We start from the raw sequence: 25819 nt of genomic DNA, 5'->3' as shown, positions 1-25819 counted from the left end.
GGCTAGGTCCTTGGCCAATCCCTCCACTCCCACTGCAGTACCAAAGCTGTGTGAGGGGGCCCATAGAGCAGACCCCAGAAAGAAGGCAACTTACTGAATGGGTTTGTGCCTGCTCGTTTTCCCTGGGGGAAGCTGCCAAGACTACCACCTGCAACAAATAGGAACATATGACGCTCGAGTGGCCTTGACCCAGGGAACGGGCACAGCTTCTTCTCCATCCCCTCCAGCCCCAGAAGGAAGTGGACGAGGGAAAGAGCCAGGGGTTGCGCTGTGCTCCCGTTCTGTGGGTGTCGGCAGCTCTGCTCTGCCTGAGTGAGCTCATTGCTAGCCTACACCTTTAAACAAAGTCCCTTTTCCATCAGGCCAGGCCCCACTGGGGGCCTCTCTGTTAGCTCAGAAGAGCTTTGGTGCCGATGGACATGTGCATAACCTTCTTGGTCCTGGTTCTCCAAGTCACAGAATGTCAGAGGTGGAAGCATCTTTGTGACCACCTGGTCCCTCCCTTTTACTTGACATATCTGGAAACCGAGGCTCAGAGCAGTTGAGTGACTTGACCAGAGTCCAAGGTGTGTTCTGTAACTCCCATTCCGCCCCACAGGGAGGCTCCTGCGGGGCCCAGGTCTTCTAAAGGAAGAGTGGGCAGCTGGGAGGCAGCACACCAGGAGTCATGTGACTGGAGTCATGTGACTATGCATGTCCACCACCCTCTGGGTTAGTCTGAAGAATGGGAGTTAGGACCAAGGCCCTGCTGCTCCTGCTCTGCCTCTCATAGGACTGCCCTGAGGATCGAGAATCTGTGGAGGTTGAGAGAGGGCTGTGAGGAGTATCAAGCATTGTGGGATCCACGCCACCCGCTGGCCAAGTGAGCCCACTGTCCCATGTGCCTCCAGTTATGCTAACCTTCCTGAAGACCTGAGAGGGAGAGGACACGGGGTGGGCTGGGGCACGGGGCAGATGTTGGTAAGGCCAATTCTACATGGAAAGACAGGCAGCTGGGAAGTGGCAGAGCCATCTTTCATGGACTCCAGCCAGCAGCGCTTCTCCCAGTAGTGAGCTGAGACCTCCGCACCTACAGGCTCCCCCAGCCCCGCCCACCCGCTGAGACTAGAAGGGACTCACAGCCAGCAGCAACCAGCTCGCCCTGTGAGGCTCACCGCGCTAGTCCCCTCACCTAAGTCCAGCAATGCATTCCTCAGGGCAATTGTATGTGATAATTAGAAAATGGTCACATTGTCCCCATAGGAGGCTTGGAGATGGCACAGCTTTTATGTGGCGAAACAAACTCAGACCTGGCTCTGCTTCCGAACCACCAAGGAGGGCAGCGGGCAACAGGGGCCTGACCCAGAGCAGGCGGCATCTAGGGCAATTCAAGGGCAAGTTGCCATTTTTCAAAAATGGAGGAACTAGCCTCCACCCTGCCTGTCTCACAGGATGGTGACAATATTCCTGACAAAGGTGCTTTATAAACTGGGAAGGGCCAGTTAAGAAAGAGGCCTAGCCTTTTTCTGCCACAGAGAATTCCGCTCCCAGTGAGGAGTCTGGTTGCTAAAAATACCCGTGTTCAGGAGTCATTTCCAAAAAATTTGGTCCCGCAGACCCAAAGCTACATTCACCCCCAGACACTGTATCCTTCCCCAAACCCTTCCGTGCCCCCATCTGGCATGCAAGCCCCTCTCAGCCCACCAGAGGGCAGCACATGACACCAGATGACGAAGGCAAGGGATCCATTCCCTACAACCATCAACCCAAGTGGCCTTCCGAGGCTCCTAGAGCAGAGGGACCAGGGAAGTTGCTTTCAGTCCGTGGGTGTGTGCCCCTATTACTACTAATTTGCTTTTGTGCATTCACCACGAACCAGGTCTGGGCTAAGTTCTTCACATGCACCATCGTGCTAAATCTAGGAAGTAAATAACATCATCTCCATTTTGCACGTGAGGAAGCTGAGGCTCGGAGAGTGTAAGTAACTTGCTAAAGATTGCAGAGGTGGTAAGAGGCAGAGCTGGAGGCTGCCTTCAGGGCCTGTGCAGCAGCCGGGATTGTCAGACACCTGGTGCCCAGCAAGGACTGCGTGGCCCCGAGGTCACCACACTCTGCCTCCTCTAGGCCTGGGCGCTGTGTAGACCATAACTACCCTTATGGGCAGGGGACCAAGGGCAGAGTCGCTACAGACCTCTGTGTGTCCATCCCTGCTCTGCTCAGAAGTGCTCCTGCTAGGCCTGGGTCTACACTAACACTGGGTGGTCTCTTTCCAATATTGGCCTCTGCATGTGCTCTGTGAAAAAAGCACAGATTCCACGTGTGTCGAAGCAGGATGTCACCACAAGGGACAACCCCCTCATCTATTCATTCACTCATTTGACAAGGTTCTAATGGACTGCTACCAGGTACCATGCACGATGCTAGAGGTAAGGAATTGAAAAGGCACAGTCCATGGCTTTCAGGGGAAACAGAACAGTAAAGTGCAATACAGTGTGATAAGTGCTACTGACAGAGGCAGGAATCTCATGAAGAACAGTAATACTGACATTCTATTGAGCTTTCTCAATGTCTCGGGCATTGTGATAAATGCTCTCACTCACTGTCTCACTGAGTCGGCCCAACAGCCCTACGAGGTAGATGCTATAGTTATTCCCATTTTACAGATGGAGAAACTGGAGCCCGGAGGGGCTGAGTAGTGTGTGTGTGGCGAAAGAGCTAGTCTGCGGCAGAGGCAGGGTTTGAACCATGACACTGGTGACTCCCAGAACTCTGGGGACACAAAGTGGCATCCTCACCGGATGGAAGTGCCCAGAGTGATGCGGTCACTCACCCCAGAACCGGTGCCAAAACCCAGAGATGGAGGGGGCAGGTCCTGAGACTGGATACCTATGGTGACTCAGCCACTGCCCATGCAGTCCCCACGTTTCCACCATCCACTGAGGGTTAGAACAAGGACAAGGCCTTGGGTCTCCTCCTAGGTGACCTCACCTTTCCCAAAGCTTGCACTTCAAATAAGTCAGCATCACCCAAGTCAGTACCATCAGCCCAGACCCTTCACCTGCTCTACTGATCGTCTCATCTTCGGGCACATCCCACTCGACACCCTAACATGCTCGGTGCCTTCCCCGGCCCCTATGCGCGCTCTGCTCTCCTTTCTATGCCGCCCACCTCAGTGAATGGACCCCCGTCCAGCTGTCCATCATCCCCATCTCCACTCAGCCACCACGTCCTGCCTCTCTCAAACCCACCCACTCTCTTCATCCCCACTGGCTTTCTCATAACTTGGGCCTCCCCCACCTCCTTCCTGGACGATGCCACAGCCTCCTGTTGGGTTCTGGACCTTGTTCATCTCCATTCTGTGTCCCACGCTGCAGCCAGATAATTTTTTAAAGCAAAACTGATCTATAGTTTCTCACACTGAGCCCCTTCAACAGCTTCCCACTAACCTTATAAAGTTGAAACTCACCATGCTTCCTGCCCCGCCCCTCTCCTGCCATCCTCAGACATTCGCTGCAGCCACACTCACACCTCTGAGTTCCTCTCCCCCTCGGTGTCTTCACCACTGCACTTGCCCTCTTCCTTTCCCCTCACCTGGCCTGTCTGCTTCGCCAGCTCCTACTCATTCCTCAGGCACTGGTTTAGACCAGGGTTGGCAAACTTACCTGTGAAGGACTCCATAGCAAGTAATTTAGGCTTTGTGGGGCATGTACTGTCTCTGTCATTCCTTCATCTTTTTTTTTTTAAAAAAAAATACATCCCTTTAAAAATACAAAAATCATTCTTGCTCACAGACCATATGAAAACAGGCCACAGACTAGACTGGGCTCACAGCCTGGGTTTGCGGATCCCTGGTTTCAACATCAGTTCCTTCAAAAAGTTTTCCAAGGCCATCTGGCCCCACGCTGATGGAGGTGCCCCTACCTATGTCCCTATGATATTCTGTACTTGTCTGCCTGTGACAGGGAAAATTAGATATTGGCCAGACTCCATCCTCTCCTCCTCCTCCTGGGCTCCCAGCCTTCCTTACTGTTGCGTGTGGTCCAGTGACTGAGTTCCGGCCAGTGAAATACGGGAGGTGACGTGTCCCCACGTGCACTGCTCCATGCTTTACCCCTGACTGGGGATGCAGATGACCCCATGGCGACCTTGGAAGCCACCTGATAAAGATGGCACAGTCATTCTTAGCCGGGCTTTCAGAGTAAGGAGCAATCCCTGCTCCTTCCTTCCCCTACTCACCACACACACACACACACACACACACACACACACACGCACACACACACACACACTGACTTGGAATCATGCTGAACTATTACGTGGAAGAGACACAAATTTCCACTGTGCTGAGCCATTGCATGTGTGGGTCTGCACTGGCCTATCCTAACACACTCTCACCGCACTTATCACAACATCTGTAAACATTTGCATATCTGAGGAAGGATGGGGACCTTGTTCATCACTTCCTCCAGTGTGCAGGCATCTAGCATGAAGCATAGCATCCTCCCAGGACACAGCTGAATAAGTGAGTAGCTGGAAGTCCATTGATTGGAGAGCCTTTGGTCCCTGAGCCTGGTGGGACACGTATTGGAAGACCAGGAGCCCAGGGGGAGCACTCACCTTCTTTGCTCACACCCAGGCAGCCCTTCAGCTCGGGCAGCGAGATGACCTTGTCCTTGTTCAGGTCACAGTAGTCGGTGAAGCGCCGGGCGCATTTCTTGGGCTTGGCTTTCTTCTTCACGTAGCGCTTGAAGGGCTTCATCTCCCGCTTGTTGATGTCGTTGCTGCTGTTGCTGTCCAGCTGGCTGAAGTACCAGTGCACCACTCGCTCCTCCAGGGTGTGGCTGGGGTCCGGCTCTGAGAACCTGGGCCACGGGCAGACACCCCCACCCCAGAGAGCACGGCTCAGATGCCATAGGAACCATCAGCCCCACCAGATTCTCTCCCGTAGCTCAGGTGGTGGGCTACGGGCAGCCAGGAAGACATGGCTCCTCCAGCCAGAGACCTCCCAGACCCGCTCAGCCTGTACAGAATCAAGCCATCCTCTCCAGCCTGAGTCTCCAACCTGGATGGTTCAAGTCCAGTGGGCGACTTTATCACATGAATCTGCTTCACTTTCTACCATAGCCATTCTTGTACAAGATGGGTGCTCAGACATATTGGCTGGCTTTAACTCACCTGAGAAAACCACAGGTTGGACCTGAACTGTCCTTCTCCTGGCCTAGTGTTCCCTGCCAGACAAGCTGCTCTTCACACATGAACATGTATGAATGTGGCTCAAATGCATGTGACTACGGGAAAGGGTGCTCCGAGCGCCAGGCCAGGTCCCGGGAGGGCTTCCAGAGTGGGAGGCGCAGCCTGGGCCCCAAGCTGCTCACTGTCTCAGCGACACAGAGCCCCGGACAGGAAGGCAGGCAGGGAGAACTCGGTGTGAAGTGTGACGTCCCTGTGGCCCATCACTGTCAGGTCCCACAGGCATTGAGAGAAGGCCGTTAGGAGGGACACAAGCAGAGGTTCTAAATGGCCATCCCAGACCTGCTAGAGGCGAGTCCACAGAGAAGGTTGAGCCAGGAGGTCCCGGGTGGGCCTGGCGCGCCACATGCTTACGAGAACCCCAGCGGCTCTGCTGAGAAGCACTGGACCCGAGGAACCACGACAGCCTGCTAGAGTCTGTGGCACAGTAGCAGGCATGGCTCACAGCCACAAACGTGGTGACTACACAGTGACACTGCCTGTACTTGTAACGTGCGCAGCTCACCCATCACTTTGTTCACTGATGCCTCATCTTCTCCCCAGAAGGACTTGGGGTGCTAGCTAATATTTAAAACGTTTAAAGCCAGTGATGGGTCTATCCCAGGAGGAGACTGAGGTCTCTGACCAGAAGGCCAGAGCCACAGGAGTGAGTATGGACACAAACAGAGGTGCTAAAACTGGCCAGTCCCAGACCCGCTAGAGGTGAGTCCACAGAAAAGTTTAATGGCAGGAGGTCAAGGGTGGGCCCAGGTCCCCATGTTCAAACTCCTGGGCAACCTTCCCTTGGCAAGGGGTGTAAGACTGAGTTCAGAGGGGTTCCACACATCCAAATCCTTAGTCTGCAGGGTGCTGGGGCAGACAGGTAACCACCATGCGTCAGAAGCAAGACCAAGGGGCTCACTGCTCCAAAGGGGTCCTAGCTCAGGGGCTTGGGGTCTGCCAGAACATTCTGCAGCTGGGCCTGGCAAGAAAAATATTCAGGGCACTTGCCAACGCCTTGGGGTTCCTCACTGGGGTTTGCTGAGTTTTCCAGACAGTAGGGGACCACCCTTAACCCCTCCCCTATGGACAAGCCAGCAAACTCCCTCCGCTTCCTACCCCCAAGTGACCTCAACGTTTAGGGAAAAAGAAGTTTCATTACCGCTAAGTGCCCAGTCCTCATTAAGTGGATTGCAGTCTTGGGCAGGCTCCCTGGGCACCCTGGACTGATTCCAAGAGAGCGCAATTAGTGGATCTGCCAGCGGGGCCTCATCCTGACAGGTTTAACGCGGGAGGACCTGGGAAAGTGGAGGGACGGGCTGCCTCGGGCTCACTGGGAATCGCTTGTCTGTCCTGGAAGCCAGGCTCGGGAGGTCTTTGGAACAGGCCTTGCAGTTATTCAACGCGGAGCTCAGATTTCTGTCTCTGCCAGTACAAGTACCTGGGTGTCTATTTTACCTGCTACATTCACTTTCAAGCCTGCCCCTGCAGGGTGTACCAGGTGGGCAGCAGGAAAGTCTTTGTCAGGATGCTCACAGTGCAGGAAGGGTGGCCAGCTCCCTATGGGAGCGCCCCGCCTGCCTCTGCAGCCCCTAAACTCGAGGGAGGACCCACAGTGGAGGAGCCCCAGGAGAGGTGTTCCAGTTACTCCCACCGGGGGTTCTCTAGGGCAGCTGGGGCTGGGTAGGCCCCTCTGGCCGGGTGGGCATGAGCGTCCCAGGCAAAGGCAGCTAACCTTTAGGCTCAGCATAGCGTAATGTCTACCTAGAGGCTGGAATAATAAAGTCTCAGTCGCTGAGACGGGAAGGAATGAGGTCATCCCGCCTGGACGCCCTGCCAGGAGAGGCTCGCTGCCTCCAGCATGTGTTCCTGGGGCTCCGGCCGGCCCAGTTCTCAGCACCTCCATTGATGGAGCTCCCTGCACCACCTTTGGGTTCGTTTGCAGCAAGAAGCCTCTCTTCTCACTTTACAACTCCTAAGAGTTCCCTCCCATGCTGAGAGTTAGTCATTTCGCTCCTGCTCCCTTGTCCCTCCCTTTCTTTTTTTAAAAGTTGATTTCAGAGAGAGAGAGAAATATCACTGATGAGAGAGAATCATCGACCAGCTGCCTCCTACACGCCCCCTACTGGGGATGCAGCCTACAATACGGGCATGTGCCCTGACCGGGAGTCAGTGACCTCCTGGTTCATAAGTCACTGAGCCACACCGGCCAGGCTTCCCTCCCTTTCTTTTGACTCTCCCTCCCTGCCCTGTCTCCCTTGTCCAGAGAGCCATGTTCCTGCCCTCCTTGCTGCCCAGAACCTCAAGCCTGGAGCAGCCACGACTTCTGACTGCTGGCCTCCCCGGTCCGCCTCCTGACCTGGCCCCTGGAGGCTCCAAGGACACTTGCAGAGGAGAGGCCTCTGCGGTCCCACCAAGCAATGCCCCTTTCTCTCTGTAACACGAACACAGCCCAGCCTGCCTGTGGAGCTGAGGTCCTCCTCTGTCCTCCCTCCTCCCAGCTGGTGTAGGACTCTCGGCTCTGAACTTCTTTGACCTCCAGACGCTCACACTCCCCCTCAAATACAGAGCTCGGCTCTCCATGGGAAGCGGCAGTGCTAAGGTCCTACCTTGGAACCCAACACCTTGTCCAGGCCAAGCTCCCAATGCATTTACTAGTTAAAGCAAGCGTTTCTTAGCTCTGGGAGATGGTGGACCCTTCTGAGAACCTAGGTAAGCTCTAGTCCCTCTCCCTAAGAAAACGCACACACACATAGGACTCTATAGATTTTAGGGGCTTAATGGACCCCCTAAACCTCGTCCAAGGTCACAGACTCAGGTAAAGAACCCTTGATTTAGAGGGAGGAGATTCTCACCACACCCCGAAGAAGGTTTAAGCATGAACCTTCCAGAAGAAGATGGGGTGAGACAAAACATAGTAACACGGAAGGATTTCGGGGTAGTTTCCATATTTCCAACAAAACATAATAGAAAAAAGAAAACTCTGAAGGCATCTGGTTTAAAACTATGTAAATCAGGTTTCTGGCTTCATAACAGCCTTAAGTCCCAGACCTACCAAGCGTCATAAGATTTAGTTAAGACCGAAATCTGCTGAGCATCCTGGGCCAGCCAAACCAGCCGTGGGCACAAGTGGAAGACAGGAGGCCTCTGTTAACTAAGGGGAGCTAAGGTTTTCCCAACAGAGCGAGGAGGGGGACAGGAGGGCCTCTCCCAGAGTTTCCAAGAATCTCTTAAGCGGTCTTGACTGGAGCCCTTTCCATCATAGTTAGGCTCCTCAAATTTACCCTCACCTCCAGGCTATTCCCTACTGAGACCCCCCGCTCTTGTAGCTTTCTACAGTATCCTTTCAATACTTTGACAACTTGCACTCCCAGCTCTAGGCTTATACTGGCATCAAACTTCGAATCCCTCTCTCACACCTGCACACATGATACCCACTGGAGACCAGGACTACTGGAATTCAAAGCTGGTTAGACAGGGTCTGGAGACCCTACATTCAAGAGTGCAATGGTCCCTTCAGATCACTTAGCATCAATTTGCTGGTCCATGCCACAGCCTCCCTACAGGTAAAGTTCTACTTCTACTAAAAGGGCCCATTGGGTATGTAGGGCATTCAAGTATCCTTGGATATGGTGGGAGAGACACAGTAAAATGCCCTGCCTCTGGCTGTTTAGGTGGCTGTCCTGCTGACTCCTGCCTCCAGGGATAAGGAAACCCGCTAGCAGCGCTTCTCAACCTGTGGGTCGCGACCCCTGAAAATACATCCTGCATATCAGATATTTACATTACGATTCATAACAGTAGCAAAATTACAGTTATGAAGTAGCAACGAAAATAATTTTATGGTTGGGGGTCACCACAGCATGAGGAACTGTATTAAAGGGTCGTGGCATTAGGAAGGTTGAGAACCACTGCGCTAGAGCCAGGGGCCCCTGGACTGGCCTCCATGAGTCTTCTCCCAGGTGGAGAGGTGGCAGGTGCCACCCTTCTGCAGCACTTTCAGTTTTGCTTCTGGGGCCTGAGCCGTGCCAGGCCTTGGCTGCAATGCACAGCTGGAGAGCCAGCCCCATTTACCACAAGGAAACTTGCTTCGGCCAAGATCGTGGGCCCAGTTCTGCTGTCCCAAGCAGTTTTATAGACGGTGAGGTGGGACGGCCTGGAGGCACTAGCCAAACCAAGCAGACCAACTGAGCTGCATGTGGCATCGGGGCCAGCCCGGCCAGCTGTGCGGGAGGGCGGGGCTGGGAAATGCCAAGTCAGCCACATTCCAGCCTCTTCCTGCAAGGCCATCAACAAGTAACCACACTGGGCAGGAAGGAGGAAACCACAATAAAGACAGTCTCTCCTGGAGGGACCACAGAAGGCCCAGGAGGTTCACATGTCCCATTCCACCTCCCCACACAGTTGCCTTTCTCCAGGGCGAGTGAAGAAAGGACTCAAGCACAGTCCTCCAGCTGGGATCTCAGAACTCGGCCTTTGGGACTGATAAAGGCTAGTTGGGTGCCATGGGAGGACTGATCTAAGGGAGAACTCTGCTTCGTGAAGCCCTGGTGGGAAGGACCAAGAGGATAATTCAATCATCCAAGATGCCTTCATTGAGAACGGCTGCCATGAAAAGACACTAGGCCAGCCCCTCCCATGCACCAGCCACAGGCATTTCTAGGGACACCCTTCTACTTTGTCTATTTTTAGATTTGGGTGGCACTGCTTTCCCTCTAGGTCAGGCTAGCAGACCAGAAAAGGAAGTAGACATCTCTCTCTCTTCCATTTCCTGCGTCTGAGAAGTCTTCAGATCCTATCGATCTCATTCCTAAAGCTTCAGTACATCATCCCTTCCCCATAGCTATAGTCCATTCTTCCTCACTCTTCACACTGACCATTGGGTAGCCTTCCTGTCCCGACTGGCTGCTGCCCTCTTTGCCATGAGTCACAAGACCCAGCATGATCTGGATGCCGCCCAACTCTGCCGTCTCATCTCCTGCCTGGCCACAGCCTGCCTCCCAATGTAAGCCATGCTTCTTGCAATTCCTTCCACAAGGACCTACCTTGTTCATATCTCACTACCCTTGCGGCCCCCTCTGCTAGGATGCCCTTATCCCTGGTGCATCTAAGTCGGAGCATTTTCCCATTTGTAAGCGAAGAGGTGACTCCAACGTCGCCTCCTGTGTAAAGCTTTCTCTCACATGCCTTCCCTCCCCTGAGTCCCTGCAGCACCTTATCTGCCTCTATTATTATACTGACTTTAAAGTGCAACCACGTGATTAGCTATCTCTTCTTCCAGGAGCTCCTCCAGACCAAGAGCTGTGCCCTTGTCCCCAAATGTCCCCAGAACCCAGCGCAGAGCTTACATGAGGGGAGGGCAGAGATGTTAGAGTTTGAGCAAAACTAAAATCTCCATGCCTGACAGGTGAGTGGGGAGGGAAGACACCCTGCATTCAGCACTGTCCAGCATCCCTCTTGTCCCTTCTCCCACTGTCCTGAGTAGGACTGTTTCCCACTGGCCTCAGCTGATGTCCAGCTTTAACTGCCAGACCCTGAGCGGAGGCAGGAGAGCCCGGATGTGGTTTCCTTTACGCTCGTGTGTGCGTCAAAGAGAACTCAAGTGCTCTGTACCCCCTCCCTGCCCTCCCTGCTTCCATCATATGCCATCCTCCTTCCTGCCATGGAGGACTATCACTCCATGTATCCACCTCTGAGACCAAGATAAAAGGCCTTATCAAGATATATTTCTCTGTATCAGACAGTGATCCCTCCACCTATCCACCCACCCTTCTAGCTGTTTAATCATTTAGCAAATATTTATTGAGCACCTGCTATGGGCCAGGCACTATTCTGAATTCTGGGAATAAACACAGCAGGGAAGAAGGACTGACCCTACTCAACCCCTCCCCAGTCTCCACAGCATCTGGGAAAGTCAGGGGCCCCACGTTCCCCACTGGGCCCAAGTCCTGCTCACATTCTCACCTCCCGCCTCCAGTGGGCGCTGCTGAGTTAATGGCCTGCACCATGTCCGTGGTGAGGGCATCCAGGAGGCTGGTGATAAATTCCATTTTCTTTCCTTCCGGACAGCCTGAAAAATACGGTGAGGTTTGAAGGCTGACGCCAGGTAAATAATCAAGTAAACAGTTTCCTCGGTGACCACCATTTCCCAAAACTCTCCAAGTCCTTCTTGTCCAGCCAGATCCATTTTGGGAATCGTTTACTGCTCAGATGACTCTCACAAACCACCACAGTTCCTCTACCTGCAGCCCACAAAGGCCCGTCAGACAACATGGATAGTAAGGCTTTCAATTTGCTTTCATCCCACAAATTTTTGCTGTGTGTCAACTCGGGCACAAACTTTTGCTGTGTGCTAACTGTTAGGGATATAACACAGGGTATAGTGTCCTCATCCTCGTGAAGTTCACAGTCTACTGGGGAACTCGAGCTGGTTCTATTACAGCGTGACCAGCAGTCTCTGCAGGCAAGGACAGGAAACAGCGGTCTCTCCAGGTGCTGAAGGCACCAAGGTCAATGTTGACTCAAATAAACCTACCAGTTTACCTATCCAAGAGCCTCCTCCTTTTTCTCGATTCTCTTCTCATCCAACTTAGATGATAATGATCAAATCTCCCTTATAAACGCTCTCAAATCCTTTGTTTTTCTTCTCCTCCTTTGCTCTATTCCAGCAAGACCCAAAGCACGGATGAACCTTCTCACAGATTTGCTCTTTCCAAGTCGACAGCTCAGTATTGCTAGTGTGCACACCACCACACAAATGGGTGTCCCTGTCAATTCAATGGGCCCCAGACACTCCCTACACAGTCCTCCTTGGTGACTACTCATTCTCTTTCCTTTGCAAACACTGCAGGTCTCAGTGTACCTTCTGTGCAAATACCTTTTCAGAGAAGCCACAGACTCTGAAGTAGGCTCTCCCTGCCCTTCTCACAGCACCGTGCTCTTTCCCTTCAGAGTTCCTGTCGCTGCTATTTGTATGTTTGTATTCATTTATTTGTACACTCTCTGTCTCCTCCACTATGGAAAACTCATGACAATTTTTGTTGTTGTTAATCCTCACCTGAGGAAATTTTTCCATTGAGAGTGGAAGGGAGGGTAGGAGAGAGAGAGAGAGAGAGAGAGAGAGAGAGAGAGAGAGAGAGACATCAATGTGAGAGAGAGACATGCTTTGGTTGCCTCCTACAGGTGCCCCAACTGGAGCTGGGGGTTGAACCCTCAACCCAGGTATGTCCCCTTGACTGGAAATTGAACCCGAGACCCTTTGGTGTGTGGGTTGATGCTCTAACTACTGAGAAACACTGGCCAGGGCCCATGTGTCACTTTTGATCATGCAATGATACTCAGTGCCAGGCACACGGAGAATCCCAATTCACCTTTGCTGAGGAGATGGCTAGAAGGAACTACCCCGGCCTCCACAACTCCATTCTTGTAACAGGGTGATTTCTACACACCTCATTTGGAAACCCCACACCTTCAAGAGCCTCTGTTGCCAGTTCTCACACTGGAGTCCTGATGGGGAATGAGGAATAGGGACGGGGAATTGGAAGGGGGGCCCAGCTCCCACAATCACGGGTCCCAGTTTATGCTGATTTTAACGAGTGTTTCAAGCCACCAATCTATAGTAATCTTCTCGTAACTCATTAGCAGAGTACTCTATGAATAAGGGGGAAGCCAGCACAGAAGCCATGTAGAGGTCCTGGGCCCCCCACCTGTGTGTCTTGTGTCATAGGCCAGTGACAGTCCTGGGCCACCAGGGATCATCGCAAATGCACTTGGCAGGGCAGGAGACAGGCAGTGCCCACATCCCCCAGGACAGCCCCTCCCTGTAAGCTGTCTGCTCTTCACAGCCCTGGGGAAAAGGGTTCGCAGCACCCAGAACGCGGCCCCGGTCACCACAGGACAGAGAGAGAATGATAGGATTGCAGGGACAGATTGTAACCCAGTGATCACATGTTGAAGATAAAAAGGTCAGGGCAAGGAGGAGAGACAATGTGCTCAGGGGCACAGGACTAAGTAGGGACAAGTCCCGGACTGGATGCAGACCCCACAGCTCCTGGCTCCGTGCTCCCAGATGACCCTGTCCAGCACGCCTGCTCCATCTCACAGACAGGACACAGACCTCAGGAGGGAGCACTTTGCACGATGAGGAGGGGGTACAGAAAAAGGTGAGGTGCCAGCAAGGGGCAGCGTCATCTCCCACCTGGCAGCTCCCTGTCCTTGAAGGGATCATCCACTTCCGTGCTCTTGGCCCTGGCGTCGCTCTCACAACTGGGCATCACGTAGCTGGGGAGAGAGAGATGATGCGTGAGGAGGGGACTTCAGCCACTGCTGCAGCAATGATCTGTGTTGTCATGAAGCCTGGAGTTCCCAGGGCTGGCAGGGAAGTACCTCCTGCCCTGGCCAGCAGCCTCACTGAGCAACCCAGCGCAATGTTCCCACTGAGACGTGTCCTTCAATCGTTTAAGCATAGAGATGGCACCGTGTGTCTGTACACGGGATCTTGTTTGATCCATAGGACCTAGGGACTCAGGCAGGGCAATAGCCTTCTCATCGGTGAACTGGGGTTCAGAGAGGCTACCTACTTTCCCCAGATCGCCCGGCATCCAGGACCCAGATCTCTCTGTCAGAACCTCATCTGCCCATGAAGGGAGGCGCTGCTCTCCCAGTGCCTTGATTCCCCCAACCCAGGGCAGTGAAGCTGAGAGGGGCCGGGGGCCAGCCCCAGGATCCACCCGGGGGGACAGGACAGGCTTGGGGGACTTACCGTGTGGAGGTCCCAGGCAGCGGGCGCCCCGTGTCCACCAGCACACACCAGCAGTAGCCCGTGGACTGGTGGCACTGCACCGGCTTATAGAGCCCCCCAGGGGCGCACTCTGGGATGACAATGCCCTCCCGGGGGTTCTGCCGGGCCTCCTCCAGGGCACTCTGCCTTTCCTGATCACATGAGTGGACTTTCTCTGCAAAAGAAGACACAGCCTGTGGTTACTATCACTCCCGTGACTCATGGTTGCTGCCCTCCATGCAAAGACCCAGCCTGGTCCCAAGGAACTGACAGCTTGGCTGGCGAATCCTCAGGAAGAGCAGAGCGGTGCCTCCCCGCCTCCAGGCTCATCAGCATCCACGCCCAGTAGGCTCCAGCCAGGGACTGCGGCCACTCCTTACCAGGGCAGCGGTTTGCCAGGGGCTGGGGGGGCTGGGGGTGCATTTCCCGACTGTTTCAGAGTGGCTCCTGCTGTGCACTGTCTGCTGTCACAGTCACCACAGCAGATGCAGGGAAGCCTGCCTGTGGACTCTCCCAAGCCCAGACACAGCAGGACAGAGCCACGGGGCCGCCAGCCTCGGCGGGAGCCATGCTCAGTGCCCAAAAGGGGCAGACACGAGGCCCTGCCCGATCCTTCCCAGCTCCAACAAGGCTGGACAAAGGAAGCTGACGGGACTTGATCCTATTACACAACTCTGCTTCCCGCAGTGGGAGGGAGCAACGGGCTTGCGGGAAGGTGTCTGGACTCCGTGGCCTCGGGGACCGTGAACGTGTCTGGACAGTCACACTTGGCTTCCCTGGAGCCAGGCCCGGGCTGAGGCGTGTGCGCTGCCCAGCGCCAGGAAGGCCGGGTCAGAGGGCCTCAGACCCACACGGCCACCGGCCTGCAAATCCCACCCCGTCAACCAGCCAACCCACCTCACTTCCCTTTCTTGTTTTTCTTTTCTTGTTATTGTTGTCGGGCTGTGCTTCGTCTTGCAATTATTAAAAATAAATAGCATTGGGTTTCTTTTTGTGTTATAAAGAAATATTTAAAAACCCATAATCCCACCAATTCAATGCCACCTCCCCTAGATCTTTCCTTACGCGTGCGCACACACGCAAATGCATATGCATACGCCAACTTGCATTTTTACCATCAAAGGGATCACACCATAAATCTCTACTGTTACTTTTTATCTACTTACTTATTTGTTTGTTTCCCTTATTACTTTATTTTTTTTTTCAAGAACATTATTCAAGAACTTTCCTCTTGAAGATGACAGGAATACAGCCTTGAGCGTGCCGTGGAATTTTCAGTGCGTTACAAAAATACCACTCCTAGGGCCAGGAATTGGGTTTCAGCAGCCTGGAGACTCATGCTACTCACTGTGCAACCGAACAAATGATCAAAATAACAGAAACTCAACTCTCGGGGAGCCAATCCCTCTGAAAGAATGGCTCTGTTAATGGTACACATATGAGCAGTGCAGATGTTTACGCTGCAGTCATGCCCAGAGATGCAGAGCAGCTCCACTCTGCCTCCGAGAGACGCCGGGTGATAGGGAACCGACGGCTTCACAAAGCTGAGGAGTGGCTCACACTGCAGGGGGAGGGAACGTTTCCTTGGGGGCCTAAGAACATCTGAGGGTCAGGAGGCAGGTGTGGATAGCACAGCCACTATTACAACATCATTTTGAAACTGCAAAGTGAAAAACATACTATTGTTTTCATCATGCAAACACAGCAAAGCTAAACTGAATCGCCTTGGCTGGGGAACAGTTCTCCACAGCAGACTGAGGGTTCTGACCGGAATACAGCTGCCACCTGCAGAGCCTCTGGAGGCGGCTTAGGAAAGGGACGTAAGCCGATGGGTGAAACCTGGTTGGAGACCAGAGGTTGCACTTGAGCTCCTGGCTGGGAAGGAACCCTGGCACCTTCCAGGGGATTACGCAAGTTTTTCAGCCGCTGCACAGCCCCAGTGTGGTAGCCTGATTTTCCTACCTCGTATTTCATGCCACAGAAAAGGCGACAGAGGAGCAAAACCAAAGGAAAACGGCATTTGACCGGCACCACGTTGGTGAACAACCTCTGACAGAGGCTTTAAATTAAGATCCTGTGGTCCAACATTCTAAAGCCATCAATCAGACTGAAAGCCAGACGCAGAGAGGTGGGGGGGAAGCTTCCCCAGGGGCAGAGCGCATGATGAACCTGACCTCACACCACTGGGGATCCCACAACTGCGGAAATGTGGAGAGGGGCCATCTCGGGAGGGTGGGAACTGCGGTTCGGGGGCGTCTGTCCGGGAGTCCCTGGAGGCTGTTCTGAAATGCTTACAGCAGCTTCCATAGCGGCTGCACCACGTTCAATAGAGAATAAAAACCATGCAATTGGAAAACATGGGGGCTGGCGTGGAACTAGAGAGAAGGTTAAATGCAGGGGTTACCCCCCTTTTATTTGTTTGTTTGCTTATTACTTTACAGTAGTCCCTATAAGTCTGGGTGCCCCTCTAAGAGAGAGACAGGAAAGGTTTGTAATAATAGCGCTAGCAGTTTGTCTTCCAACAGAGAGAAAATCTCCTTTAAAACCATCTTTAAACTAATCGTAGTCAAAGCAAACATTCCGTGCGTAGCGTGTGCCCGTTGACAAACCAGGGGCTTTCCTTGCCTCGTCTCTTCATCTGTGTGAGGTGGACATTATCATTATGGTCGTTTTGTAGACAAGGAAGATGAGCTTCGGAGAGATCCATGAACTCTCCCAAGTTCACTCAGGCTGGGAAGAGGAGGGCTGGGGTTCTGGTCGAGGGCTTCTTAGAATCAAGCCTGTCTTGCTAACCTCTGGACGGTCCTGCCTCTGATCATTGGCTCTTGGAGAAAAATATGTTTATTTTTATAGTGTGGAGTTTTTCCAGGTCAGTCTCCTTGCAAACGACCCCAAATTGCTGCCTCAAAACACATACTTGCTCATTCTACACAGCACAGCTTCTTCTGGAACAATTTCCTCAGCTTCAGCATACTATGAATTTTACACCCAAGTATTTTCCCCTCTTTGCCTTGGAACTGGAAAACTTCAAGCCAAATTTGCACCTCGCCTGCCATTGCAGAGGAGTGACATGAGTACCAAGAGCATTTGAGTGTTTTCTGTGCGCTGAGCTTGATACTGACACTTGCACTAACTCACTTGAAGCTCATCAGCAGCCTCTTAGACAAGTGTTCTCATTACCCCCGCTGCGCAGAGGAGGGCCCGGGAGCACAGACTGGCTGGGTGGTCTCCTCAAGCTCATACAAGCAGGAGGTGGCAGAGCTGGGGTTCGCCTAGGCAGTCTGACCCTAGGCCAGTGATGGCGAACCTTTTGAGCTCGGCGTGTCAGCATTTTGAAAAACCCTAACTTAACTCTGGTGCCGTGTCGCATATAGAAATTTTTTGATATTTGCAACCATAGTAGAACAAAGACTTATATTTTTGATATTTATTTTATATATTTAAATGCCATTTAACAAAGAAAAATCAACCAAAAAATGAGTTCGCGTGTCACCTCTGACACGCGTGTCATAGGTTCGCCGTCACTGCCCTAGGCTGTGCTCCTTACCTCTGCAATATTGTTTCTCACCGCCATAGACAGGCCAATCTGATTTTATTGTAACCCGTGTTCTTCTTTTCTTTGGTGTGGTAGATTGTTACAAAATGGTCCCTAAATCCTTCGCTAATTCCCAATCTTGATTGTGCCCAGAGTTGATCCTTTTGTTCTGGGGACCTTTTCTCTTTTATCATCTTTTGCTTGTTTTTTCTCCTTTACTTTTTAAATTAGGTAATTAGGCCACACAATGAATTGCACCTCTCTGTATCCGGCCCTTGTGTAACCCCTCCATGTTTGTTGACTCTGATTTGCTCTGATCAATGGAAAGGGCAGAGGAGACAGTGTGTGGCCTTCAGTCCTAGGCCTTAAGAGGCCTTGAAGCTTCCAGTCTCACTTTCTTGGAAGCCACCTTGAGACCACCACCTAAGGAAGCCAGTCTAACCCCTGGAGGATGAAAGGCCACAGAGGAGAGCCGAAGGGGCTCAGCCTCGGCCAGTACCGACTGCCAGGTGGGAGAATGAGGTCATCTTGACCATTCCAGCCCAGCTGACCCTCAGCTGGATGAGTCCCAGAGTGAGTTCAGGTAGAACCAGTCAGGGAACCACCCAGCCAACCCATAGAAGCAGTAGAAAGAACACATTTTTATTTAAGCCATTGACTTTTGTAGCATCTTATTAAACAGCAACAGATAACTGAAACACTAGACTTGCTCAACTCTTTATCAATTTACCTCATATTTTTGTAGCCCTCTCAGACCCTTCAGCCAATCAATCAATCGACCAACTATTTCTACAGTGTTTCTCCAGAGGTCATTCAAATACTAATCACTATATAGCAAGGATGAATGGAAGAAATGGGAAATATCATCAAGAGAAAAGATGTGTCATCAGAGACCAAGGCTAAGATCATCCACACCCGCATATTCCCAATAGCCATGCACAGATGAGAAAGTCGGACAGAGAAGAAGTCCAATAGGAAAACATTTTATTCATTAGAAATATGCTTACTTTATGAACACCCTGGACCACCAGAAAGATGAACAAGTGGATCCTAGAGCAACTTAAGCCTGAAACATCTCTGGAAGCAAAAATGACAAAACTGAAGCTGTCCTACTTTGGACACATCATGAGAAGGCAGGGTTCTTTGGAAAAGACAATGATGCTGGGAAAATAGAAGACCGAGCATGAGAAATTGAGTCCATAAAGGAAGCCATAGGCATGAATCGATAGCAGCTGAGCAGGGCTGGTGAGGACAGGACATTATAGACATGGCTCATTCATAGGGTCTCCAGGAGTCAGAGCTGGCTCACTTTCACACACACACACACACACACACACACACACACACACACTCCAAGGAACATGAGCTCATTCTGTCTCTGAGGACCCAGAAGCCAGTCCCAGCCTTGGAGCCATTTTCACCCCTACCCTCTGAGTCCCCACCCACATGAATCTTACAATTTCCAACTGTCAGTTTTCCTAGACACCAAGAGGTCACCTTCTGGAATGCAAGGCAAGGAATCTATGTCAGGGGTCTCTTCATGGCCCTGGGTCAGAGAGGGCGCTCCCCAGAAGTGAACACTACTGTTATAAAATATTCCATCTCTGCTTAGGAGACTTCGGGGAAGAATGACAAGATTAGGAGGTCTGGCCTGATAACTGAGAATGGGCCAGGACTCTCTGTAAACACTTGAAAGACATAAACAGCAGGGGAGAGGGAATAGTCGGGGCTGCCCAGGGAGCCTGGGCTACCTGGCCACACATTCTTACACACTCATACCACCCACCCCTATAATCCAATCCCAGGTAATGGAGAGAAGAAGGGAGAGCCAGGCCACTTCCACCTGGCAATGGTAGTTTAAGCTTCACACACAAGCTCTGACGTCCTAAAAGAAGAAACACAGAGGAAAAGCATCCTGTGGGAGACATGGGAACACGGTCCAGCCACTGCCACAGAAAATGCACCAAACTCCGTACCCACAAGTCCACCAAGCATCTGAGCACAGCAGGACTGAAGTGGGTGGGAGAGGGCAGAGAGGGGACGGGAAAGAGAGACTGGGCTGAACCACACAAACACAAACCCCGTCTGCAGGCTCAGGGCACGGGTTCTTATGTGTCCAGCCAAGACGGGATAAGCATGGAGAACAGCTCTGTCTGCTCTGGCCAGCCCAGGCCTCTGTGCCTCTCAATTATTCGTGGTAATCAGCAGCAAAGGGGAGTGTGGACGACCTAAATTCTCCGCTAATCCCCAATCTTGATTGTGCCCAGAACTGATCCTTTTGTTCTGGGAATCTTTTCTCCTTTATCATCTTTTGTTTTTTTTTCCTCCTTTACTTGTTTTAAACAAAAATGGCCAACAAACATAAACATTACAAGATCCTAGTTTCAGGTCCTTGGGCTGGTCTTTCTTTCTGGTTGCTGCCTTCTGGAGGAGGAGCTGCTGAAGGAATGAGCAGACGGAAAAGCCGAGGCGCTGGGTAACCCAACATCCAAGGAGCAGGCACAGGTGAGCTGGTCACGTAGAGAACGCTTTGGAGAAAGAGCAGGGAACCTCATGGTGATGGAGGTAGCACAGTGATGAGTGGAGACAGAAGAAAGCAGTCAGAGATCAGTAGCAGTTAGGCTCTCTAGAAAATCAGAACTAATAGAAGAAATATATATGGAGAGAGAGAAGGAGAGAGAGAAAGAGAGAGAGAGAGAGAGAGAGAGAGAGAGAGAGAGAGAGAGAGAGAGAGATTTTAAGGAATTGGCTCAAGTCTGAAATCTGTAGGGCAGGTTAGAAATTCAAGCAAGAGTGATGGTACAGTCTTGAGTCCAAAATCAGTAGGTCAGGCCAGCAGGCTGGAAACTCAGGCAGAGTCTGGAGACAGAAGTCCTCCTCCTTCAGGAAATCTCAGTTTGTTCTCTTCAATTGATTGCACGAGGCCCAGCCATGTTATAGAGGGTCAACTGCTTCACTTAAAGTCAACTGATTTTAAGTGTTAATTGCATCTAAAAAATACCTTCACAGCCACACCTGGACTAGTGTTTGCGCAAACTGGGCACTGCACTCTAGCCGAGTTGACACATACAGTTTACCATCACAAGGTCCATATGAAAACTGAGACAAAGCCCAATCTTATAGGAAACCAGACACAGAAGGACCAAGAAGGATTGTGGCCATAGAAACACGCACTGGGAAGGTGCCTCCTCAATGAGGAACATGAACTTTCCAGAGAAAGGACCGGAAGCTCTCTTCCTGGCGAGGCTCAGCTGGTGATGAAGGGCAGCTGTCAGACCACTCTGACCGAGAGCTGCTTACACCTGAGAAAAGGGGAGTGGGGAGCTGAGGGCATGGGGGACAAGATCTTGAGAGAGGAGGGTGACCCTGAGTCTTGGACCTAACACGGGATCCTGAAAAACACGTGAGATTGGGGCTCACGGGGAGATGGCAGAGAAGGTTGGGGACCTTCGTGGACCTGGTTCTCACACAAGCTGGTACTGGGTGGGGGTGTGCTGGCACCATGTTGGGCTTGTAACACGTGGCAAGAAAAAAGAAGAGGCCGCATGATCTTAACCTACCCTCATTCTAGCCGCCCTCCATGCCTGAGGGCTCCAACCCAGAGGGAAGTCTCCTGCGCTGAGTCTAAGACTATCTGCTCCCCTCATGCCCACCTCACCCCTGGTACTGTGGCCTGACCAGACTGTAAGCTCCTGAGAGCAGGGGCTCTGTCGCATCCTTTCTGATCCTTCACCACACCCATCTTTGGCCCCTGGCTCCCTTTTCATAGCTGAACCATGGAACCTCAGGTTTAAGGGACCACAGAGAGTATTTAGTCCTAAAACCTCTCCATTGCTTGGATCCTGCTGTGCCACCCCCAGCCACAGAATTCTGTTCCAGCCTGACCTTCAGGGCTGGGACCACCCACTGCTGAGTGATTGCCAATCAGTGGGGATGAGGCCACAGGGGCTGAAAGAAGAATATCTGTCCCTTTGACTCATCTTGGGAAATGATGCACTCAACCCTCAGACTATCAAGTTCTGGATTTTCTTAGGTGGAAAAATCAATAAAAAGTTACCCGCTTGAAAAATGAGAGGAGCTTATTTATGTTTCATTGCAAAAGGAATCCGTCCCACCAGCCAAGAATATTCAGAAAAACACTAGCGCTGTGTCGCCTACAATTACCCCGAAACCCCTTCAAATACCTCACAGCCACTTAGGTTCTTATCAAAAATGAATGAAATGCCGAACAATAACCCAGAATAACAAATTGTGTGTTAAAAAAAACCACCTTCCCTAAATCACAACATGAAATTCCAGAGGCGTAAGAAATCGCGTGGCTCCTGGTCAGAATTCCCTGGGCTGGCGCGTGGGATGGTGCAGGGATCTGGCTGAGGGGGGACAGCAGAGACAAAAGGAGGGTGGGACCAAGTCTGAAGGTATTGACTCCTGATATATATATATATATGTAATCTATTTTTATTGATCTCAGAGAGGAAGGGAGAAGGAGAGATAGAAACATCAATGATCAGAGAGAATCATTGATCGGTGGCCTCCTGCAAGCCCCACATTGGGGATCGAGCCTGCAACCTGGGCATGTGCCCCAACCGGATATCAAACTGTGACCTCCTGGTTCATAGGTTGACGCTCAACCACTGAACCACGCCAGCTGGGCCTGACTCTTGCTCCTGAAGGGCTGGCCGAGGTACTGAAGATGTGGCCCCCGGGGAGGAGATGCTACCGGAGACGGAGTCTTCAGGAGGGATTTAGGAACATCACTGAGCAGGCCCTTTTTGGTGGGTTTTTTTTTTTTTTGCCACACAGAGTTCTAGCATTTAAGGTTTCAAGCCAACTACGTGAAGAAGTTATTTTTCTTACTTGTGGACTTTGCACTTTTCACAGGAGGGCTAAGTGGCCCCAGAGGACCATTTTTCTGAGCACCATTTGCTGGGCTGGTTCTGCCCTCTCACTGTGGGCTCTCCGTCACATCCAGCGCTGAGCTGCCACTCGGCCGTCGCCAGTTCCTGAGCCTCTGGGTCATACAAGGACTCCAAGAACCCCCACAAAGAGAAGGGAAACCCAGAGAGAATCACTCAGGGCTCCCTTTGGAGCAGAGGGCAGATGATAGGCCTGGAGAGGCCCAGAGGAGAGTCTGGCCAGGGCAGGGAAGGAGCAGATGCGCTGACACAGAACTAAGTCAACCCCTGAAATTGTGCTCAGGTGAGTATCAAGTAGGGGTGGGGCGGGGAGAATAGAAACAGAATATGCACCCATTCAAAACCATCGCCTCTTCCATGGGAATAAGTTTCCCCATCTCATTTCATCTAAAGGCCCTATTCCCCATAGAGTAGACAACCAAATGAAGTGAAAACAATAACATCATCTCCCAATCTTGACCTACAATGGGACCTTGGACCACTTCCCTGGAGGAAGGCCCCCCTTCTGCTGGACTAACCAGCTGAGAGAAGAGATATTCTGTAGCTCTGGCCCAGGAGAGTGGGGTGCTGTGAAAACTCAGCAGGACGGCTATTTCCAAAGGCCAGAGGGAACTCAGGGCAGTCAGAGGAAAGGGGTTCCAGGGATGGATGAGGTAGGTGGGGATATCTGGCTTCCTTGGCAAGGTTAAAAGCAAGAGTAAGTGCCTACTACCTTGCTCCTGTACATGCCACCCCAGGGCCTGCACATGGAAGGTTCTGTCGCTGTTTCATGGAAGTCAACCATAGTTAGAATAGAGACAGTGTAGCATGGAGGTCAAGACATGGGCTTTGGGAGATGAATGGATTAAAAAGTTGTACATTTACACCATGGAATACTATGCAGCTGTAAAAAAAGAAGGATCTCTTACTCTTTGAGACAGCATGGAGGGACCTGGAGAGTATTATGCTAAGTGAAATAAGCCAATCAGGAAAGACAAGTATCACAAGATCTCACTATATGTGGAATCTAATGAACTAAATGAACTGATGAACAAAAAAGATCCAGAGACATTGAAGCATGCAACAGACTGCTGTATTTCAGAGGGAAAGGGGTGGGAAGAGATTAACGAATAAACTTATATGCATATATACATAGCTCATGGACAGACAATAGTGCGGGGAAGGCCTGGGGAGGGGACGGGACCCAGGTGGAGGAGGTCAATGGGGGAATATTGGGGGAAACCTGTAGCACTTTCAACAATAAAGATAAGCTTTAAAAAAAGACATAGTCTTTGGGGTCAGAAGGATCAGCCTCTACCAACTGTTAGCTCTGTGACCTTGGGCAGTTAACTTAGCTCTCTAAGTCCCTGGTTTCTTACCTGGATAGCAGAGTAACAACAGCACACGCCTCATAGGGTCATTGTGAGGACTAAATGCAATCGTGTAAGTCAAGCGTTTAACCTGGCACTAGAGTTGATAAATGGTAGATTGTTAGCTGGTCTGTAGTGTCCTCAGCAAATGTGGAGTAAACCCAGACTTCCTGACCCATCCCAGTGATTGCCAGTCCCCTCTCTGGACTGCAGGGGCGGACCACAGGCAGGCTGTGGGAACAGTCTGCTCCGGGTGCAGGCAGCAAAGGGCCACCCTGTAGGCAAACTAAAAAAGTAATAGAACTGAGACTCAGTCTGCTTTTTATGTCACCATGCAGCAACTCAAAACAATGTCTGTGATAGAATAATCCCCCTGACTGAGGTGGACTGCCCCACCTTTAGGCACACAGCTGTCCAACGGTCAGCTCCTTCCTGAGATGGGCCTTGTATTTCTTCCATGGGCCCCTCAGCACCAAGCAGGGGACTTGAGACATAGTTGTTGATGGGACTCTGACCCTGAGAAAGGCCCTTAACTAGTGTGGGCTCCTTCTTCTCATTTGAAACGAAGCAGTGGTGCCAGATGAGACCACGCTCATGGCTCAGCGTCAGGTACAATCCCCACACTCAGGGGCCCGCAAGCACCGGGAAGGCCTGATGTTGGGCAGGGCTGCTAGGGGCCTTCAGGTTCTCCCTCGGTCCTCGTACTGCCCTCCACACTCATGTGTGTGGCCCAACCTGCTGTGGCTCAGAGGCCCCACCTGCAGAGCAAGATGACCAGAGCCCACCCCACAGCCGGCGCTGGCTGAGAGCACTCTCACGGCGGGTGTGCAGCGCCTCTGGAAATCAGGCTTGTGGCTGGGATGAAGGTGAGGAGGTGTGAGGGAAAATCACACACCATCAGCCTAAGCAATTTCTCTCTGTGGAACCTAAAATGGCCACGCACGGTGCACCATTGTGACCTTCCTTCCCACACAGACAGAAACTGAGGAGTAAAAGAAAACAAGCTATAAATTCTACCAAAGATATTTCTTCTGGGATGGATTATCCCAATATAGCAAAAAACAACACTTTTCCCCCAAAGCACCACTGAATCACATCCACTCAGATTTTAGAAAAGGCTCCATCTCCGTTGACTCATGCCATTAAGTGGGCTCATGTGACCCTCCCACCAAAAATAAAAAAAATAAGTGTGGCTTTGCAACGAGAAGTGGCATGTTGTCTTTTTTTGAGTTCTTCTCAGTAACTCGTTGACCTTGACCTGAGAAGCTCTGTCCCTTAAGGACAAGAGCTAGTCAATAAAAATGCAGGCGAGAAGGAAGCAGGGGGCACAGGCCAAAGGGGGAGACGGGAAAGAGATTTTTTAATTTGTCCAAATAAAGTATCATAACTTCACTCTTCATGCCCCAAACCACTAATGCTGCCTGGGAGTGTGTTTATAAAATCTATACTCTGCCTACTTCCAAAGCCGTTTGACAAATAAACACAGAATGAGGACCCTCAGATCAAAGCAGAGACCATCGCTGACTTCTAGCAAATTGGAAGGAGTCAATTACAATCCTCGGCAGGACCTTTGATTTCCATTTTTTTAGCAACAGAGACCAAAAGAAAAACACAGGGACACATGGTTTTGCTATCAACACCAAAAAGCATACAAACTCACCTACAGAAAAAACAGCACCTTTGCTGGTCGAGCAAGTTCCAGAGGCCGGATCATACCCCCACATCCCACCCACTATCCTTCTGTGTTCCAAGCAAACAACATGGGGTGAAGGCCCAAGGCAGCCAGAAAATCTAGTTTTAAAACAAGTAAGGATGGACCATGGGGTTAGGCTCTCTGGGGCCTCTAAATGTGTTTATGGCTCCTATCTGCAGAGGGGAAACTTGAGAAAGGCCTTTGTTGCCACAGAGAAAGCCATGGGGATGCTCGCCCGTCCCAACTCTGTTCCATTGGCCATGACTGGCCAAGGCACCTGCATAGTTAGACGGGCAGACGTCCAGAAGGCCAGTCAGAGAAGTAAACATCAAGGGTTTG

General features: G+C 51.6%; 1 protein-coding gene across 5 annotated transcripts in view; it reads right to left on the bottom strand.

Annotated features, from left to right (window-relative positions):
- SMOC1 (SPARC related modular calcium binding 1) overlaps positions 1 to 25819 on the bottom strand; it is a 218000-nt gene that overhangs the window by 2347 nt on the left and 189834 nt on the right. For 3 of the 5 annotated variants that reach the window (XM_005877946.2, XM_005877945.2, XM_005877947.2), the window contains exons 8-12: positions 13970 to 14162; positions 13406 to 13488; positions 11173 to 11278; positions 4597 to 4841; positions 95 to 148 (exon numbers count right to left, since the gene is read on the bottom strand). In XM_005877946.2, the coding sequence (XP_005878008.1) occupies positions 95 to 148; positions 4597 to 4841; positions 11173 to 11278; positions 13406 to 13488; positions 13970 to 14162 (681 nt within the window). The remainder of the gene's footprint in view (positions 1 to 94; positions 149 to 4596; positions 4842 to 11172; positions 11279 to 13405; positions 13489 to 13969; positions 14163 to 25819) is intronic. The other 2 variants (XM_005877948.2, XM_005877949.2) reach the window with 1 other exon arrangement.

The sequence above is a fragment of the Myotis brandtii genome, unplaced genomic scaffold, assembly GCF_000412655.1.
Source record: "Myotis brandtii unplaced genomic scaffold, ASM41265v1 scaffold536, whole genome shotgun sequence".
Lineage (NCBI taxonomy): Eukaryota > Metazoa > Chordata > Mammalia > Chiroptera > Vespertilionidae > Myotis > Myotis brandtii.
This window is presented reverse-complemented; position numbering and strand designations above follow the sequence as displayed.